This window comes from Poecilia reticulata, chromosome 23, assembly GCF_904066995.2.
Source record: "Poecilia reticulata chromosome 23, P_reticulata-male-v2, whole genome shotgun sequence".
NCBI lineage: Eukaryota > Metazoa > Chordata > Actinopteri > Cyprinodontiformes > Poeciliidae > Poecilia > Poecilia reticulata.
In genome coordinates, this window is record NC_088852.1 from 14781345 (window position 1) to 14802076 (window position 20732).

The 20732-nt window shown below is 39.7% G+C and overlaps 2 protein-coding genes across 9 annotated transcripts in view; both read right to left on the reverse strand.

The window, feature by feature from the left end:
• The window catches only part of kcnc2 (potassium voltage-gated channel, Shaw-related subfamily, member 2), a 67574-nt gene extending 56883 nt beyond the window's left edge, over positions 1-10691 (reverse strand). For 4 of the 8 annotated variants that reach the window (XM_017302831.2, XM_017302830.2, XM_008401294.3 and 1 more), the window contains exon 1: positions 3712-5051. In XM_017302831.2, coding sequence (XP_017158320.1) covers positions 3712-4269 — 558 coding nt within the window. In that variant the 5' untranslated portion in view covers positions 4270-5051. Of the gene's footprint in view, positions 1-3711; positions 5053-10421 lie in introns of those variants that run through there. The other 4 variants (XM_008401293.3, XM_008401290.3, XM_008401288.3 and 1 more) reach the window with 3 other exon arrangements.
• Positions 10692-10799: 108 nt separating this feature from the next.
• On the reverse strand, positions 10800-18027 carry LOC103459598 (uncharacterized). Its single transcript, XM_008401296.3, has 6 exons — positions 17660-18027; positions 15875-16089; positions 15725-15794; positions 15541-15631; positions 14358-14467; positions 10800-13730 (listed from the first exon to the last, which is right to left on the reverse strand). The coding sequence occupies exons 1-6, from the start codon at positions 17799-17801 to the stop codon at positions 13372-13374; spliced, it is 987 nt and encodes a 328-aa protein (XP_008399518.1). The 5' UTR covers positions 17802-18027; the 3' UTR covers positions 10800-13371.
• Positions 18028-20732: the final 2705 nt, after the last annotated feature.

The following is a 20732-nucleotide window of genomic DNA, read 5'->3' on the forward strand; positions in this document are numbered from 1 at the left end:
ATTTGTTGCTTCATTTTGGGCCTAAACTAAAGGCACTTAGTCATCTTTAGTTTAAAATGGAAAAGAATTTGACATCTCAAACATGGACTGGGTTTTTCTACACTGATTTCAGATTGTTTAATATGTGATTCGGTGAACACATCATTTGTGAAAAACTAAAGGAGAATTTTGCTTTCCTCTAAACAGTGAAAAGTCCAAACAATTGCTTCAAGATTTCTCTTTGACCCATCCAAAGCCTTAAAATGGTTTCAAATGGTAGAAACAAAAACGTCCGCTGGATAATTAGTCCAAAACCCTGGGTTGAAGTTTCTTCCTTATTTGGTTCGGCACAGGAAGCGAACATTCCTTGATTGCCAGCACTGTGTTTTCGGGAAGTCACAGCTGTACTTAACTCCATCACAGCACCTTGTCAGTGAGCTGGTTCAGGGCCCCTGAGGGGGATCTTTAACACAAACACGAGCGTTCATTAAGTCCTGTTTGCCTCAGTCAAACATGAAGGGTTTTTGTGTGTATACATATTTGAGAACATGATTATGTCCTGCACCGAGAGCTGTATGTGTGTTTTAAACAAGCATTATGCTCCATCAACTCTTTGCTGAAAAGCAAGCATGATATTTATCAGTGTTAAGTCCCTGATCATTGTTAAACAGTACGATAAATGTCCAGAAAAAAAAAAGCTAATGGTTTCAAGATATCCCGCAGTTTTAAAACTTTGGAGTTTCATCTGGTTTATTTGTGCTGCCTATAGTTGCGTTTCCATTGCAAATGTGCATAAGACTCTGTCAATATTCCACAAATGTTGAAAAAATAATTTTATGGCATTTCCATTAAATAAAAAACAGCAAAATTATTACACTTGCACAATTTCAACCAGTTGCTATCAAACTATAACTTCAGTTGATAAAACAAATGTAAGTTGGTCTTAGGATCTCTGGATTTGAAGGTTTTGCAGTAGATTTTGCAGTAGATGTCTGTCACTCTTATTTTAATGTTAAAGAGAAGGTTGTTCTTGAGCTGTTGCTTTGTTGACTGCGCTAGCTTAAAAAAAAAAAAAAAGACACTAGCTAGCGGGTGACATTTTGGGTATTTGGTAGAAAAATGCAATTTTTAGATCACTTTAAAACAATACAAGTACATACCACAACATGGGCTAGCCGAACATGTGATTGGATTCTTTAAAATATAATGGAGTTGTTGTTTTTGAAAAAAAGGGGGGGAATTTTTGGGTTTCCTTCAAATATTGGTAACATCTCGGCTCCTTTTTCTGTTTCATCTCATCCTGTTAGCTTAATGCATCACTCCGATTTAGTAGTTATAGCAGCTCAACTTGGATTTTTGTACTTTTATTAATTAAATATATCTGTCTTAGGGTTAGATTATGGACCGGGGCAGGTGGAGAAAACAAAATATTGATCCTTCGTGCAATTCTCAGCCCGTCCATATGACCTCGGAACTTGAGACCACAGATTCTTCTGATCGATCAAACTGTAAGACAAATAAACATTCAACAGAGCTATTGACTTTTGTGCGCTGTATTTCAGCTTCTCGACTGTAATGATTGGGAAGAAGACAAGAAACATCATTCCTACAAAAGTGTACTAAGTGTAGAATCAGATATTGTGTTTGGTTAACTCTTGTTCTTATGTAAACCAACAATACCGCTTCCTTTGTTCAAACATCAACCTCATAGTCTTTTTTTGTGGCACCACCTGTAGACAGTGAAGAGGAGGAATGATGTAATCACAGTGTATGAAAACATCTCTATCTGCTGCTCTGTTTGTAACCAACTGTTTGTTAGAATCAAGAGCTTCACAAACACTGACATGATGCACAAAAGGCCGACTAACTGATGGAAATATGGAGGAAAAATGGCTCCCATATAATAATATCATCACCGTCCTAAAATAATGGCCCCACTCATTTTTTACCTAAAGTGATTTTTTTTTTGGCCCAATAAATTTTCCTTGGCAAAAAATGTCTCAGGCTATTATTTTAGAAAGGTGACAGTATGTGAATAATGTCTGAAGAATGCAAAAAGCGGCTCACTGTTTAAGCTTAAAACATGCTGTGGTTTATGGAGGCATCTTAATAAATCATTTACAAGTTCATTTCAGCTCAAGAGAGAAACTTATGACAGGCGATATAGTCCAACTGTTTTTAAGTTAAAAACAGTTGGACTATATCCAACTGCTTGGATATAGTCCAAACAGTTGGACTATATCCAACTGTTTGGATACAGTATTAGAAAAATTTGGGTTTTTCTAATAAAAAACCCAAATTTGTTATTAGAAAATTTGGGTTTTCTAATAAAAACCCAAATTTTGTTTTTCAGATACATTTGAAAAATACATTAGATTAATTAAAAAATTTTTTATATATATATATATACACATTTAGCAGAAATGTGGGGCCTTCAGAAAAGCATGTTCATGTACGTCCAGTGTTTGGTTGAGGCTCCTTCTGTATCAGTTAGTGCATCAGTGTGGCGCAGCATGGAGGTGTGTTGTTCTGTCCTGCTGCATTTTATCAGTCTGGTGTCCAAATTTTGACCACAGTCATTTAAGCAGCTGTTAGTGGCGGTTTCAAATCCTATTGTTATTTTATGCATTTTCTTAACATAACAAACAATAGTATTTCTTTGTTCTTTTTAAGCTAAGAAAAACATTAACTTGCATGCTGTTAATGCAAGTTAATGTTATATGCACATATTTGTATGTGCATATAAATATGTACATATAAAAATGTGCATATTTATATCTCTTCATAAATATGCACATTTATGAAGGGATAAGTTTAGGTTTTCCATTTGCTGCAAGCTGATCATAGACTTCAATATAATAAACACTTTAAGAATGTTATTCTGTAATATTCAACATCTTGAAGACACAAAACCTTAGGAATGCTTTGTAACCCATAAAGAAAACTTTTTATACATTTATCCTACTTCATGTTGTCAGACATTCTCAAATTAAATGATTTATTTACTGTACAGCCCTGATATTGAAATTACAGTTATTACTTAACTGTAAGTAATAACTGTAAATTACTTACAGTTATTTATAGACTTTAACAGAGTAATCTCAGTTTGGATTGAATGTTTTCCTGAATAAATGAAATAACTACAACAATTTTTTGGGATTCACTCAGGTTATGCCTGCCTTATATTAAATCATTAGAATAATTGTGTGGCAAAAATACTTTTTCAAAGTATTAGATTTCACATTTCAAAGTGAAATATTGAATAATAAAAAAATAACTTTTTGGTATTAAAAGTTATCGAGATGCAGTTGGACAATAAGCTTAACTGAAAGCGGGCTCCCCTGCCTCGGGCCTCAGCTAATATTGGACCGCCTCTGGGTTTAATCCTTCATATAGTGATAGTTGGCAGAACGAAAACAATACATTACGATATATATGTGTGCGAACTTTCTAAGAGTGGGGTCTGAAGAAACATAATACGCGTAAAGATATATGCAGCAAAGTTCTGACATGATCAACATCAACAAGTGTGAGCTGTGGCACTGAGGAACCGGCTTGGTTCGGTCCAACAGGGGAAACGGGACCACTTGTTAATGCTCTCAGAACCCTTTAGCTGATTCGTTTCAAACTACAAAGCTGCGCGTTTCTGTGAATGAAAAAACAATTTAAAAAAAGGAGGGAAAAAAAAGAGAGACAGTGAGCCGCCATGTGCGCGCGGCGGTGCGCCCTTACCCGCGCCGCTCTGGAGGAGTACGGGTCCTCGAACAGGTTCCAGATCACCGGCTGCCACTTCCTCCACAGGCTGACGTTCCCGTCCGCCGCCACGTCCTCTATCCCCAGCCTCTTGCCGACCTCGTCGTCCTCCTCGCAGGTGGTGTCCACGTTGAGCTCGAACACGTCCAGCGCCTCCTCTGCGTCGCGGTGCTGCCGGTAGGTCATCCAGCAGCACGGCTCCACGTCCGTCTCATCGATGCCCCAGAAGGAGAGCTCTTCCTCGAACAGCGGTCCGCACACGTCCGCCGGGCAGTGCAGCTTCCCGGTGCGGTAGTAGTTGAGCACGTAGGCGAAGACGCCCGGGTGGCGGTCGAAGAAGTACTCGTTGGTCCGCGCGTTGTACTCGATGAAGCCGGGGACTTGTTGCAGCTGGTCCAGCACGGAGTCGATGTCCGAGTCGGAGGCGAGCAGGGCCAGGCGCGTCCCCGGCAGGGTCTTCAGGGTGCTCTTGTAGGTTTCGTGCCTCGTGCCCCCGACGTTGAGGATTATCCTCTCGTTGTCGTCGAACTTGCCCATCGCTCCGTTTCAGACATGACTCGATGGGATCTCAGGGAGAGACGCCGAGACGGAGGTGGTCGGTGCGCATCGCGGGGTCCCGCTCTGACGGCCCAGCGACGCCCGGAAGCTGCCGGATGATCCGAACCCGAGCAGACTGTGAGGAGCCGCAGCCGCCGCTGCTGCTGATGCTGCTGCGCGTCTCCGGCGTCGCCTGCCCCTCTCCAAGACGCACAGCCGCCTGCCTCGTCAGCGTCCGGCACGCCGCCTAAAACAGCGGAACGCGCAACAGCAACAGCTCTCTGGGAATCGATGACGGCATCATCGTTAGAGGCTGTCTTGGAAAAACTAATCCGCTCCGTCTTCTGTCACGTCGTTCTCGTTGTTGTTGTTGCTGTTGCCGGTGAAAACCGATCCGCGCCCGCATCTTCGGAGCCGGGGGTCAGCAGAAGCATCTGCGGAGGAAGATGTGTCGGTCAGAAATTCACGTTTCTCAAACCCAACGCGTAAAAAAGAAAATGAAAAAAAAATGATGGAGAATAAAACAGAATCAACAGGTCTTCAGCTGCACTTTGCGTTCAACGATGAATGTAATTGCAGACGAGACCAACGCCCACCAGCCACCACACCACACCACCACCCAGATGAAGGGTTTCCAAGCGCGCTGCCACAAAGTTGGGGACAGGGTGCCCAGATAGGGAGAGGTTTGGAATATTAGTGTGGCAAGCTAGAATTTATCAAGTTTCAGAGCAGACTGGAGGAGTATTGATAACTGATATTCGAGTATCTTACAGGTGTGAGTAAGGGTAGAAAAATAAGAGATTTTGAAAATATTTAATTTTCCAGACTTCAGTGCTTATGCAGTAAAAAAAGTTGCATCATTTCTATTATTTTTCTTTGCCTTATTCGTGTTCTGCCCGTCTTTTAGCTTCACTTTTCTTTCTGCAGTTCCTTACTGCATTGTGTCCTTTCCTTCCATCCTTACGACTGACCTTCTTATATCCTTTTTCTTTGTGCCCTTCTTTCCCTTCCATTCTCGTGTCCTACTCGTCTTTTCTTGGACGGCGCTCTCTCTCTCTTTCTCTCTCTCTCTCTCTCTCGACTCCGTCCTCGTTTACTGTCGTTCTTTCAGTCCATTGCAGTTTCCATATTTAACGACTGGCCGCTGTAAAAAGTTTTGGTGGGATGAGGTTTTCAGCCGTATCAAAATCGGTTTCATTATTTCGCAAAACTGCAACGGAAGCGTTTTTTTTCTCATCACACAAGTCACATGATCAATAACCGGATGTTGCCACTGGCGCAAACCACGAAGAAGACAGAACAGAACAGAACAGAAGAACTGGCTGGGAAGAGGGTGTTGGGCACAGTACAATTCATCCTGCAAAATTAATTTTACTGCATTTTTATTTGAACAATAAGCAAAAGATTTTTTGAAGATTTGAAAAGGGCAGTAATTGAGGATATATATATATATATATATATATATATATATGTGTGTGTGTGAGGGGGGGGGGTAAAAACAGAGTAAACATCAAAGGTGCATCCTACTGATGGTACATTTAAATCAGAGGGTCATAGTGAGAAGGATTTGACTAAAGTTAAATTAAAAATGTTTTTTTTTGGAACCTGTAAGACCGGCCTTTGCCTTTGTTTTCTTTTTGCAATGTCTCTAAATGTCAATGTCTCTTTTTGTAATGTCTCTAAATGCTGTTTGCTGAAGTCCTAGTGCCTTTTTTTTAAACATTTAATCCTCAGAAAATGGCACTACGAGTTGCTTTTTGAGACCTAACAACCTACTTCATGTTGTCTGACAAGTCTTGTCTATGCAATTTCTTGATAATACATTCTGTTCTAAAAGCAAGCCGGGACGCAGATTTGATCAGATTAAATTTAGCTCTTGAGCCTAATCAGTTCAACCAGGATTTACCAAAGGGTACAATTACTTCTCACAATGGGTTGGATTGGTTTGATTGAGCGTTTCTTTCACCATTTTGATCCTTTTCATCAAACTCCATGTGACTCATCAATCCTCAGTTGCTATAGATAGTAGCAGGTGGTTCCTATTAGCGAGACAGCCAAGCACTCCCAGTCATCAGCTGGCAGATTTTGCCGTAAGGAGCCACAAAGCAGCCGTCAGCCAGAAGGCCCGTCGTCTGACAGCCACCACAGTGTGAGAGGAGGGAAGAGGAACATCTTCAGGGAATCTGAGCACAGCTCAATCAACGAGAAGACACACCGCGGGTGATTTTTCCCATAATTACATGCGTCATTATCCCCTGATGTAAGACCTGTTTGTAGAACTGCAACCTCTGAGTGACCCAATTACCCCAAGATTGTATAGAGGCAATCTTTTCTGCATTTCAATGTCTTTCTTCTAAATTTGAAAGGTGTAACCACGCCATTGTCTCTGTTCAGCAGTGTGACAGAGGGGGTCTGACTCCAACTTTTTAGACTCCATCAACTAACTGGATGAAGCAAACAAACGCAGAATCTGTAAAATGATTTTACAGATTCATTTGGTGGAATTAAAAGGCTGTTCCAGGAATAGTGACATTTTTCTGCAATGATTTTAACTGGCAGCAAAAAATAGTCTATCATTCATCTTTTGTTAGTGAAAATTACATAAGAACTAACCTAAAAGGGGCGCCCCCTTTTAGGTTAGTTCTTCTCCCCTGTACGCCCCCCATCCCCGTTTCCTCCCCCACCTTCTGTTACGTATTCAACCCGCAGTCCGAAATCAAACTGGGTCTGCCGGACTATCAGGTGTGAAACTAGCATGTAAAGCAAACATGTCCATGAATGGCATCCTTAAAAGATCTTAAGGATCTCTTAAGCAGGAGTTTGTGTTACCACCACTATAGAAGCACCCACAATCTTCAGACCACAGACAGTGGAAGCTGCAGTCACAACATAGTTCATGAACATTGGGCATTTTGAGTCTCTGTTCAAAATGTTCCTAAGGATGCCGAAAAGATTATTATTGCCAAGGTCTAGGAATAAAAGTTCTAGTTCACTGTGAACCCTTTGGATGATCTATGCTCAAACATTTCTATAAAAAATAGCTCACTCATAGCACAGACATTCAAAAACAAAATCGATTCAGAATAGAAAAGTTGGTTCCCCAATCTCAGCCTTCTAGATAACTCTCTCAACCCACATTGGCGCTGAACTCCCCTGGAGACTTGGACGAATTCCCTTAAGAGACACCCTGAAAATTGAGAAGTTCATATAGCCTATCAGAACTTTCCCACTTCCCAAGAGGGAAGAACTCCAACACTAAGGCACTCAACCAATACCCAAATGGCCAACAGAGGATATGTCAGCTCACAACAGATACAGGGGTGATGACTTTCTACAATACACCGATTTCAATTTTGCTTCAAAGTGAGGTTGAGCTGGTGAAAAACTCCATGTGTGATGAAGAGTCCCTTTTAATGTTTCGCTAATAAGGTCACTTATCTTGGAGCACGGGGGACGACAGTGGTCCAGGACAGTCGTTGCCTATAAACAGCCCATCAGTGTTCTGAATGATGCAGGCAGCAAACAGCATCCCGGGTTCCTTCTCCCTCCCCATAATATCACGACTAAAAATAGAGCAGCCAGATTGCTGATCTTTATCAGGAACTGGAGGGCACAAAAAAGGAGAAGGAAAGAAAACGTCCAATGGAAAGTCCTTGCCCGGTCCATTTCGCCTGACAGGATCAGTCCCAAGGGGAGGTGGAGGCCAGAAGCACAGCCTTGGTTTGTTTCCATAGGGACATTTTCCAGAAATGGGGGATTACTTTAACTGGTCATGTGCAACAGATTCTGGGAGAGAAAAATCTAGTTTCATTATGTTTTTTTTAATTTTTTTTTATATGTACTAAAAAGGATAAATTATGCTAGCAGCTTATTGAGGCCAGAATAGAGCATACCGTTTTCTCAAAACATGGTGTTCCTATGTTTTTGAACTCTTAATTGGATACCTCTAAATAAAACACACTAAAGCCATCAGAACCTAATTTGGAAACTGACTAAATACACATCCCCTGTTGTGTTACAGGGTGGTGGCAACGTCATTGTGTGAGATGATTTTCTTTAGCATGAAATAGAAAGTTTACCTTAGAAAAAAACTGTTTGTTATTTCAGAAGACAATTAGAGCCACAATGGAAAGGGTTAGATGGAAATTGATGCGTTAGAATGGTCTAGCCAAAGTCTAGACCTAAATCAAATGGAGAATTTGTGCCAAGTCTTGAAAACTTGCATTCACAGATCCTCTGTCCTATTTGACCTTTCATGCAAAGGAGGATGGTGCAAAAAATGTCAATTTCGAGATGAATGATTTTGCAAGTTAATATAGAGAAAGACTGAGCAACGAAACGAGAGCACTGGTCCAGAAACAGCAAGAACATGACTAAATCACATTGTATTACATGAAAAAAAAAGATATTGGCCGAGTTCTCTGTCAGAACCTTCAGTTCTGTGTCCACTTTCTGCTGCTTTCCACAAACCCGCTGACTCTGAAGACAACTAGGACATGAAAAGACACTCCTTTGTTTAAAACCTAAAATAAAACCTCTGCGATTTCAGTTGTCTCTTCAAATAAAGACAAGAAAACAGCTTACTTTTTCACTTTGAGTAAGAGATGCTATTTTTGCCTGCCTTTGAGAGGGAATGAAAGGAACCCAGCAGTCTCCGAACAAACAAATCAAGACTAGACACATCCAGGTATGACAACCATCTCTTCATATAACCACACGTTTGTTTGGATGAGTTCTCAACTATTTCAGTGACAGTCCCATAATGCCAAGTCTCAGAAGACAATGGTCTTCTTCCTCATGTTCCTGATAAATAAAATGTCAATTCTGTTGTCTTTGTGCAATTCCCGCCAAAATCACATTGAGTTGTCCAACGTCTCATGTTGAAAGAACTGAGAAAATGAAAGGAAAACTTAAAATCGAAGCACACCTGCTCTCTTTTTGTATTGTCCCTAAGGAAGTTATCAAATGATCAAGTCAATAGTTGGTTCGAAGTTTGACGATTCATATTGTATCCCGATTCTTTGGCACCACTGGGTTGATTGTAAGAATCTGTTCCTTACAGTAAAATACAAAAACTTGGGGATGCTTTAGGCCTTTTGCACATTATTGCACAAAGACGTTAAGAGTATGGAAAAAGCCTGGCACAGAAGGAGCTATAGTCGTGCAAGATCAGCAGTCCATGGGAATGTAAACGGTGCCAATAAAAACCACATTTGCGGTATAAATGCCACACTCCCGAGATCACTTGGGTGCGTTTAGAAGTCCTACATGACTCTGAAGGGACCATGCTCTGGGAATGAGGTCATCTGCAGTCTTTGGACGTCTCGTTTTAAATACCTTCAGTCCCCATTCGTAATAGCTGCGCGGCTCGTAAAATATTCCGTCTCGTGCTCCTCGCGAGCCGTTGGACGGAATCGGGCGGGAATCCCAATGGAACGCGAGTAAGCGGATTAAATGTTGCTTTTATAATTGAGAGCGCCAAGCTAATTTGCGCCAAATCCCCTATCTTTTTTCTGATGCTACATGAAAGGAAGACAATAACAAACTCAGCATGGTCTAATTATGAGCTATGATTAGAAGAGGTGGTTTAATTTGCAAAGACGCTTTAGAGCAGTTCCTCCAAATACCTTGTTCTACTGAACATAGAGGGAAGCTTTACTTCCCGATTGCCCCATCTAATACCGCTCTCTTCGACCCATTTCCCTCACAATGTAAATAAATTTTTTTTTAAAAACTATGTATTTATTAATATGATGTTGCTCACAGAAGTAGGCCAAAGCTTCCCAGTAGAAAATGTTTCTAATTTAACCTTGTGGCTCCAGCTTTGGGCATGTTGCTCTGGTGCCATCTGCAGGTTGCCATCATGAATGCATCTCAACTTCATTTAATTTTAGTGGAGTAGTCAACACAAAGTAGCGGACAGTTATGAGGTGAAACGTATTTGTGTGGTTTATTTATTTTGGGAAACTCAAATCTGAAAAGTATGACGTTGTTCAACTTACCCCATGCACATGAATTTTGTCTGTAATTTACAAATATTAAATCAACACTGCGTTTATGATTACAAAGTGAACATATATAAACAAGTAAGGAGCTACGACTAATGTTTCCATTAAACATTTGTTTAATAGAAACATGGGAATTTTACTTACCCCTTACCGTAAGTCCGATTCATTTCTTTGGTTTCTTGTATCTTGTCTCTTTAGCTGTTGTGACGGTGTGCGAGAACTGGGAGATGGTGCGAGACTGCCACCTGGTGGATAACTTGATCATTGGCGCATTCATCATGGTGATTTTCAGGCATGTGTTCCAGTTTTTAGAGACCAGTCATACATGAAGCTATTGAACTGAAGAGCTGCTTCAGTGACGGACTGTTGCATCTTATGTGCGCGAAGGGGAACCATCATAGATCCTTCCTCCTGGTATCTTTTAAGAATATAACTACAACGGCTCCCAGCCAACTCAAACAGTTTTGCATTTTAAATAACATCTCTGACATATTTCAGCCTCTTAATATGATAGAGATCAAGTTTTGTTTTACAATTTTATTTCCTACCAATACCAAGGCAAGCTGAGGTTGTCCGCTCAGCCCCAACATGGAACAATCGTCACAGGCTTTAACAATGCACACATGGGAAATAAGGGATGAAAGCAGTGACAAAATAAGGCAAACCTCTTTGTGAGCTGTAAAAGATCAGCTTTCTGAATACGCCAACTGGCCCAGGGCTGGACAGCTCAGGAATAAAATGCTTTGGTTTTAATATTCAATTGCAATTAAAAAAAAAAAAAAGAAAAGAAAAGAAAGAATAAGTTAAACCTGTTAATCCGTGTTCAAATCAACACAATCCAACAGATTTTGACATCCGATTCAGCAACAAGGCTAATCCAGGCATCTGAAATCAATAAGTATAGTCACTCATGCTCGCTTTAAAACAATAAATAAATAAATAAACAAATAAGTGTTATTTAGTGTAACATACTAGGGCCATTGTAGATAGAAAAAAAACGTAATGACTGCCAAAAACACTGACATTTTGAGATTAATCTTAGACATTTTCTAGGGAAAACTAGGAAATTTCTGAGTTTCAAAAGTCAAAAATTTTTAACATTTGAAAATTATCAGAGTTTCAAATTTTCCATTAAAAAAAAGGAAAATTCTGAGTTTGAAAGGATAAAAAGGTGAGAATGAGTTTCAACAGTTAAAAATTTGACTTGAAAAATTTCTGTTTCAAACTTTCTACCAGAAACGAGGATATTTCAGAGTTTGAAGAGTTGAAAATGTCCTACTTTTGGGATTAATCTGAAAATTTCCACATTTTTTTGCCAAGAAAATATCTAACTTTGGGCTTTTCAAACTCAGAATTTTCCTTTTTTTTCTAGAATATTTGAGACTTATTGTCAAAAATGTACTCTTACTCCCCCACTGCAATGGCCCCAATATGGTGGTGTATAATAGTGTTTTTTTTCTCATAACAACAACAATAATTATAATGGGATGCTAAGGCAGAGTGGTAACTGTTGTAAATATGAGTTTAAAGAAGACGTGACACTGTGTGTCTGTAGCAGATTAAATGATTGTCGGTTCATGCAGTTACACTGTGAACAGGAAACCCAATGCAGTAACGCTGGACGTCCATCGCACCACAAGCTAAAGTTCACTTCTTTATAGGATTGCAATCTAAACATCCAGCAGCATCAGTCTCTTCGGGGGGAAAAGAATAAAAGTATCTAAAATGTGATAAAAGAGAAAACAAATTAATCGAAAGGTGTAGGATCCTTCTTTCAGCTAGCAGACAGCAACAGGCTGGGGGGGGGCTGCATTACTCGTACTTCTGTACATCTTGGGTGTGTCTGTCTGCAGGGTTAGGCTGCTGCTGTTGGAGCTGAGAAGTGTTCAACGAGGCAAGGAAACACTAAGCTTCTGCATAACAGTTTGGCTTCAACATTCAGACAGTTGTGAAAAGAAAACTGATGAGAGGTGAAAAAAGTGAGAAGTTCAAGCGGCTCTGTCTGCATGCCTTCACACGGACAAACAAATGCTGCTCTATAAACCTTTAAAACTCCCCTCCGCCCTTTTCCGTTTCATGGAGAAAATGGTTCTCAAGAACACACAGGTGTTGATATCCTTAGATAAATGGTGATGTGAGTGGAATATAGTCTGCATTGCTGGTCTTATTACAGTACCAGATGTAACTCAGGTCGGAATATCTTTAAAAAGTGCATGATTCATTTTGCCGATTATGGCGTCCAGCTGCTGCCAACTTCGTTGCCATTCCACCTGCTCTAATTAAATAAAATCAATGCAATATTTGAAAAAGATTATGCTGCCGTGTTGTCATGGAAACGTCTCAACTGGACCACCATATTGATCCCAAAAGGAAATTAACTGTTGTGACTCATAATTCAAGGTTCTTTGAGAGTTTATCCTCTCTAAAGGAAACTCCACTTAATTCTGCATTAAACAACAAATGCCGGCAAATATGTTACAGGCTGTACAAAGTGCATTATTGGAAGGTTGAGTGGAATGAAAAACTGTAGGAAAAAACAAAGAGGCACGTAACCTTTTAACCCTCCTGCAGTCTAAAGATAACATTGGGACCCCACAAGCTCTGTACCCTGTGCGCGGTCAGGCGGGGGTTGCACTGACCCTGTATGCGCTTTTACCAGGTTTTTCTTATTTGTGTGTTTTCAGCTGGCTGTAAGAAAAAAATTTAATCTGATAATTAGCTGTATTTCAGGTTTTCATTAGCTAGAGGCCACAATCCCCAAAACAAACAAAAATAAACCCTTTAAATGTACCATTGCGTGTAAATGAATCTTTTTTTTTTGTTTTGTTTTACCAAATTATGTTTTTGATTACATTCAAATTTTTAGTTATTCGCCTGGAGAACACCGAGATCTAGAAACATATTTTATCTCTAGCTAGCCTAGCGTAGCTTAGCGTCCCCCAGCAGCAGCTCTTTGCTGTCCTTAGCGACTAGAACATGCAAACAGATCCGTTTCAGGTTTACGTTTTATGTCATGACTGCGTGAGTCGTGGAAGCCTTTCAGATAATAAATATTCCTAGTAAACTGTCACATTGCTGCCTCCTGGTGGAGAGTTCATTCAGGCCTGTTGCGCCTCCTGAGGCCGGTTCCAGGCTGCTCTGAACACACCTGCTCAATGTTTGTCTTGCATGATGAAGAACACTCTGAATCTTCCACCTCGTCTTCCCCTTTATCATCCGCCTCCGCTTCTTCTTCTTCCTCCGCTTCTTCTTCTTCTTCTTCTTCTTCAGCAGACTCTGCCGGTTGGAGCTCCATCGTCTCCTTGCCTTGCGCCGCCGCCTCATCCCTGCCGTCTGCAGCTTCCTTTGGAGCCTCCAAAGAGTCGGGAGAGGGCTGTGCGTCCGCCGCCGTGGGGGTCTGGCTGGCTCCGATCGACTCGATCAGCTCGTCCAGGTTCCGGCCGCGGGAAACGTCTGAAACACAGAGCGGGATTTTAGCGCCCCGCGACCACAAGGCTTCCATGTAAAGCAGGTGTGACACAGAAATCTGTGCTCCATCAATTCTTGCAAATCTCCCCGACCACCACCGTCAGAAATGCTGCCTCTCATGCAAAACCGACTCCGAGGAAGATTCAAAGCGAAAGGCTGCTGGGGCTGGGAATTCAAAAACGATGGTCAAGAAATGGAACGGTGAGGCCGAGTCGGTGAGGAAACCAGAGCGAAGATTTGTTTTAGGTGATGATGGACATACACTTTTGTTACAGTTCTGCTTTCTAAAAGTATTTTGTCACATTTAATTACAGAAAAACTGCTTATTTCTATGGATTTTACACTGGCAGTCTTCTACATCCACCTACTTTCAGCTTTTACATGCAGCTCTGCTTCAATAAATATGATTTAATGGCCAAATTCCCTCTTTAGTTCACTATTGAGTTATATAAAGGCCTGGTGGGGAGCCAGTCATTTGATTTGGGTATCTTACAGCAGAATAAAAAAAATATTTTACTATCCATCGCTCAGACTTTAAAACACACAGATTTGTGTGAGTGATTCTTCGTGTGGAGACCCCACAGAACCCCAGAGCCCGTTCTGCCAGCCCACCATTGGCGCTCAGCGGCGGACAGTCCATTCCTCTCTTCTTCATCAGGTAGCGGATGGTCTGCAGCTGAGACATAATCTCGTTCTTCTGCTCCTGGGCAACGGATTTCACGCTACGGAGGAAAACGGGACAGAAACGCGGAATTACGGTGAAATATGAGATTATACAATCTACTCAAGTGTGTAGAGGTGAATGTGCAACAGTGTTAATGTGCACTGATTGATTGGTTTGACATCAGGATGTTTTTCTGAATGCACCTTAATCATCAAATATTTTTATGACAAACCATATTTTTCATACAAAATAAACTATTGTACATCAGAATTGTCTTTTTCCGATTACAGATTTCTAACGTTTTGCTGGTGTAGAAAGTGTTTTTAGTCCATTTCGAGCAACAACAGCAGCACCTGGGTTTCCATTAACCATATAATTGAGCAAATTGGAATTAGAAAAATAAATTTGCTTAATGGAAACATGTCAATTTAAAAAAAAGACGTTTTTGAGAAAAAGTTTCTCCGCTAGGATGAGGTGGTTTTTCAACAACATTGAAATTAGCGCATTGCATTTCCCAAAACACTTTCACATCAAACGAATCACATGATCAACAGTGGTGATGTTACCACTGACAGAAATGATGAAGACGACAACAGGAAATGGTGGGAGGATGATGGTGCTCCATGTTTTCTAAAGACTTATGTGAACAAACTCATTCAGTTGTGATTTTAATTGGATTTCTAATTTACTGGAAACTCCAATTGTGAAATTGGGATTTTTCGACATCAGTAGAATATTGGCAAAGTGTTGCGCTCTTTTGTAATGGAAACAGAGCTAGTGAGAACCTTCTTTATAAACTCTGGCTGCATTGAAGCAAATGTAATTAACATCTGCATTTTTGGGGGGGGGGGAAAATAGCTGGATATTTTTGTCCCCATTTACAAAATTACAGAAAGAAAAAACATGGCTACTAAAGCAAAAATAAATCCTCTTGTACCAAACATTTTCCATTTACAATAATAGAAATTGAAGTGACAAATTTGCTTATTATTAAACTTTGGTCAGACAAAATCCAAGCACAGCAGTTTGGACAGCTTTGACCTAACTACCATAGAACAGAGGAGAATAACATTAACACAACAGATTTATTATTATTTAAACAGTGGACACTTCTGTATGAGGAAACCTGACCAGTTAGTGAGCGGGTCCAGCTGGGTGAGGATGGAGTTGAGCATCCTCTCCGTCTGTGCCAGCCTTTGTTCCAGTTCATTTAACTGGTTCTCTGTGTCAAAAAACAAACAAGACAGGAATACAAGTCAACCGTAACCAAATGCGTGTGGCTGCAGCCCAAACAAAGGCAAAGAGGAAAACACACCTGCCTCTGCTGACTTTTTGGCCCCCTTAGCGAACTTATCCTTTTGTGTTTTGTTATCTGAAGACTTGATCTGTGACAGAGAAGCAAATAAAACATTTTGATTTCAGTAATTACGTTTCAGAGTGGTAAAGTGCAACACAAAGTGGCTACCTTCAGAAACTTGTATGCTGCAAACACGCCCACTCCGATGGCATAGAGGGGCATCAGGGTGAACACGTAGCCTTTGTTGTTGTTGGACTTGTACTTGTCGCTCTTCATCTCCTGCTCCAGGCGCTTCTTCATCTGCTGGATGTTGTCGGCGCTCTGGTGGGAGCCGGGGGGGCTCACGTTGATGGGCTGGCCCCTGGATGCTCCAGGGCCTGGACCTGCAGCGTCATGGAAACGGGGAAAGGAAGGAGATGAGAGTCGTGAATGGACTGCGCCAAAAACCCAGATAAAGAGGAATTAGGGTCGTACTAGTAAATCTGCCTGCAGATCCATTAGATGCATCAAAACGAAGAGTTTGGAACATTTCTAAATGTTCCAAACTCTGAAAGTTTCTTAGTACCAGCAAACGTCAGTTGCTTTGATGAATACCTTTAATTCCCAAGTTATATGTTCGAGAAAAAAAATAAGTAAATCAACCATCTCTGTCTACCATCTTGGAAGTCTGTTCTCTCTTTCAGGAGTCCAAAAAATAAATAAAGTCATTCCTCAGCTGAGAACTAGATGGCGATCGTCTGGGATTTTAAACGGAAAAAGAAATGAAAGACTTTGTGAGATTGCACTAATCCACTCAGTTTAATGGGTTGGGGTCATGAATCTACTTTTACTTTACACTACACTGCTGGAAGCAGCCATTACAGCACTGTAAGCTGCAGATAGAAAACCAAACATGCTCCATAAAACCTCAATAAGCCGTAAACAAACCACAATGGATCTCTGTGTAAAGAGGGTTAAAGTGCATAAAGAAGACATTCTCATGACAATGTGCAACAAATTGCCGCTAATGCCACATTTATTGAATTATTCATGGTGTTCTTCGTCTGAGTAGCTGCCCCACAACTGGCAAAGAGAAGGGCCAAATGGAGGAGCGTCACACTAAACATGGACAATATTAGATGCCATTTTGTCATTCTGTTACAATTTACTGGAATTTTGTGATGGAGCAACACAAAGTTGCGTATATTTATGAAAAGAAGGGAAAAGTTCACGCATTTGTATTCAGCCTCTTAAACTGACAACCATAAGTAAAATCCTAATTGAATTAGAAAGTTTTTTTTTTTTTTGTTTTGTTTTTTTTACATTTCATATAACCCCTCCCCGGCCGAATAACCAAAAATTCTAAAATGAAACGGATATCAAATCCAACTTTAGTTTTATTTCCTAAATAGCATAATTGTTTTACTTTTTGTGTGGGTCATAAATTGGTTTAATGCTAATATTCGTATAAAATGATCAAATCTTAACTCACATCTACACTAGACTATTTTAATATGTTTTAAGTAAAATAAAAATTTAAACAGGAAAAAACCTTGATAACTAACTGAACATGTTTTTCTTAAGTTTAATAACTATTTCACGGCATCCTCTTTGGATATTTAATCGTTTAAAACTAATAAGGTTATCAGAACCATGGACAGCAGCCACCCGGATATAAAGTTCAGCAAGTCTACAGATATCCTCCTGAACATACTTCAAGTTCAACTAGATTTAAAATCCAATGTCCTGTGAAAATATTATAATGTTGCACTTTTTGCTACATTGGAACTTTTAACACAATAACCGTATTTTGGCACAATATTTCCTATTCAGGTAAAAGCCTGATTGTTTCTGAGGAAAAATGCGACAACCACACACAGGCCACGGACAAGAACACACGCACACATACACATACACAGGACACCAGCGGCCTGGTGGGAAACACACACACAAGCCAGAACGGGAACTAATCACCTTTTCTGTTGTAGCGATGGTCAGATTTGGTTTCCTTCGCCGCCGTCCCCCCGCCGACACCGAACAACCTCGGCAGGACGACAAACGTGAAGAGCACCGCCGTGAACGCCAGGGCGACTTGTTGAGATGTTGACAATACCATTCCTGCTGCTGGGGAAAATAGCCAAGGAACAGCGCCGAACACCGGGCACAAACAGCAGCAAACAGCGCTGGCCGCCAGTAAAGAGCAACTAAGCGGTGAGAATGCGTCTGGAATCAGATATAAACTGGAGTTATGAGAGAAGAAGGTGACGGAAGCTGCCTCTTGCAACTCTAACACCAAAACAGCTGCGCTCTGTTGCTTACACTGATTACTTCCGGAACAGAAACCTTCACAATAAAAGCTTCTGCTTCAAAACAAATCTTTAAGTATGCACAGAATTTTGAAGACGGCATACTTGCATCCGTTTGTTTAAACTTAAATTCAAAAATATACTAATGGCAGATTTTGGTTTCAAATGTTTATTAGTTCATTCAACAAGAATCTCGTTTAATAATTCAACTAAAAATCATCTTTGAAAAATAAAATGATAGATAGATAGATAGATAGATAGATAGATAGATAGATAGATAGATAGATAGATAGATAGATAGAACGTTTTCAAATGTGAAGATATCAAAACATGATGACTATTTTTATGTATTTTTTGTGACATATTACTTTTAAAAAAAACTAAAAAAAAAAAAAACTAAACTAAATCTAATAATTTTTTTTTTAAGTCAGCACAAAATATTATTTTAATTTGAAAATGTGACTCTTAAACATCCGGAGTCGCTGGATCAACATGTTCTTTTGCTTTTTGTTACCATAGCGCTTTATCACACTATAGGAGACTGCCCTCTGCTGACCAAAAAAGGAAAAAACCTTAAATGCAATGGAGGGGATTAAAACAAGTGATGGGTAAATAAAATAAAAGTAGTGTGATATTCTAAGGTACATGTGAATGGCTGGTAAAGTGTGTGTGTGTGTGTGTGTGTGTGTGTGTGTGTGTGTGTGTGTGTGTGTGTGTGTGTGTGTGTATACACTGCGTGCACTTGGGTGTTTTGGAATCAAAATTATAAAATTGTCGGGTTTTGGTCTGAGACGCTGTACTAATTAGTGCTTGGAACTGGAACTGATCCATATTAGTTTTATATTAGGTTTCATATTAGTTATATTATTAGTTTCTGCCTTTATTTCCCTTTGCCCAAACGTAGATCACTATGAACCATCTTTGACATCAGCTGCTACAGCCGTTTCTGTTTTCTATGACTATCTAATGTTTTTGTTGTTGGTGGTTTTTCTACACAGCAGGCAATGTGTAAAAGACTCAAATGCTCCAACAGACATGTCTTGCTGCCTATTTTTACTGTTTCCGTCTGATAAGAACAAAAACACATTACTGAGTGATTTGTCTTATTAAAGTTATTTTAAGAAATTCTATAGCAATGAACCAGATTTTAAGAAATAAATATATTATGTCAAGTCAATTAACTCTTTTTATTGTTGTTGTTATTGGATCACTAGTTCACTTTTTTTCCAATGTGGTAAACCATTGCTGACACAGAAGCTAAGAATTCCAGGCGCATCTGGTTCTTTTTATTGGATCTGCTGATTAAATTGGTTGATGGGATCTCAGCACGACTTTATCTTGTATTAAATTATTCTGATGATAACGCAGCAACATGTTGATGACTACTGAAATGTTCACTTTTGGTTCATCATTGATTTTTGTTACAGTGGACTGGTTTAGCTTAACTGCTTCGTGTTTTAACAATGCATAATAAAGGAAGTGTGAATAATAATTAAACCTGTAGCGACAGCCCAATATGGTAGACAAGATAAGGTTGTAAAAACAGGGATGGTGTTATCAGGGCATCAGCTTTGACAGTTAAGTATAACTCGGCAAACAAGCGACCAATTCTCTTCCTGAACTCGTGGAATCTTGTTGAACCCAACAAACCTTTATACACTCCTCCCCTATATACGCTTGCACCCTTTCTCTGAATGAGCCAAGGACAACATAGAAAAGAATAGAATAGAATAGAAATACTTTATTCATCCCAGACAGAAACAAACATGGTGGTATTTCCTGTACGGAAGGCCTTTAACAAAAAACTTTTGAGGAGTTTATGATTTTTGAAAAAGATCAATAAATGACAAGAATGATGATTCTGTTGTTTGGAGAAAAATTCATAAAACGTTTACCGTGGTTCAGATATTTTCATCACGATTACAACACTGAAAAATATCTGTATGTTTAACAGTAATAAGCAGTCAAATTGTGACAGGAAAAATTAGTTCAATGTAAAACAATAAAAAACTGTTGAAGTTACCGTGAATAAATAAAGTCAGTGAAAACAATAATTTGTTTTATATTTGTGCGTTAATTTTCTAAGTTGTTTTCATGTCACTTTTAAAACATTTTTAGCCTTAATAATCACCAATAGCAAGGTCATCCAACAGTGAAAGAAAAAAAAAAAAAAACTTTACCCATAATTCTACTGTATTTTACCGCAGAATTTACGTTTTCTTTTTTTAAAGTGAAGGCTATTTTTAGGATAATTTCTATACTTTCATGCTGAATTTATTTCAACAGAGATTTCAGGAAATACAGGATGGAAAAAGTACCACAAGGTGAAGCAAGAGGAGCACTTACAGCCTCAATGAAGTATTCATAACCTTTCAACTATTTTACGAACTTTTTAACACTTTGTTCAAAACTTGCTGGTACAAATCTTTCGCTTTACGTCTCCATCAGCTTTACACATCTTATACCCACATTTTCCTTTTTGTTATTTTGCCTACATGACTTGTGTGATAAACTGCAAATGGGACCTGTTGAACAAAACCACACAACGGATTATTTCACAAGTCGAAACAGAAAAGCCGTCTTCGAGAAACTAAGTACACCCTGTCATTGAACAGCTTGTACTCTTCGTATAGAACTGGGAGAACTTTTTTTTTTTTTGCTAGCATATTGTTAAGCAATTACAGTTAACTTTTATAGCCCAGGTGCCACGACTGAAAGCAAACTGATCACTAACCCTTCGC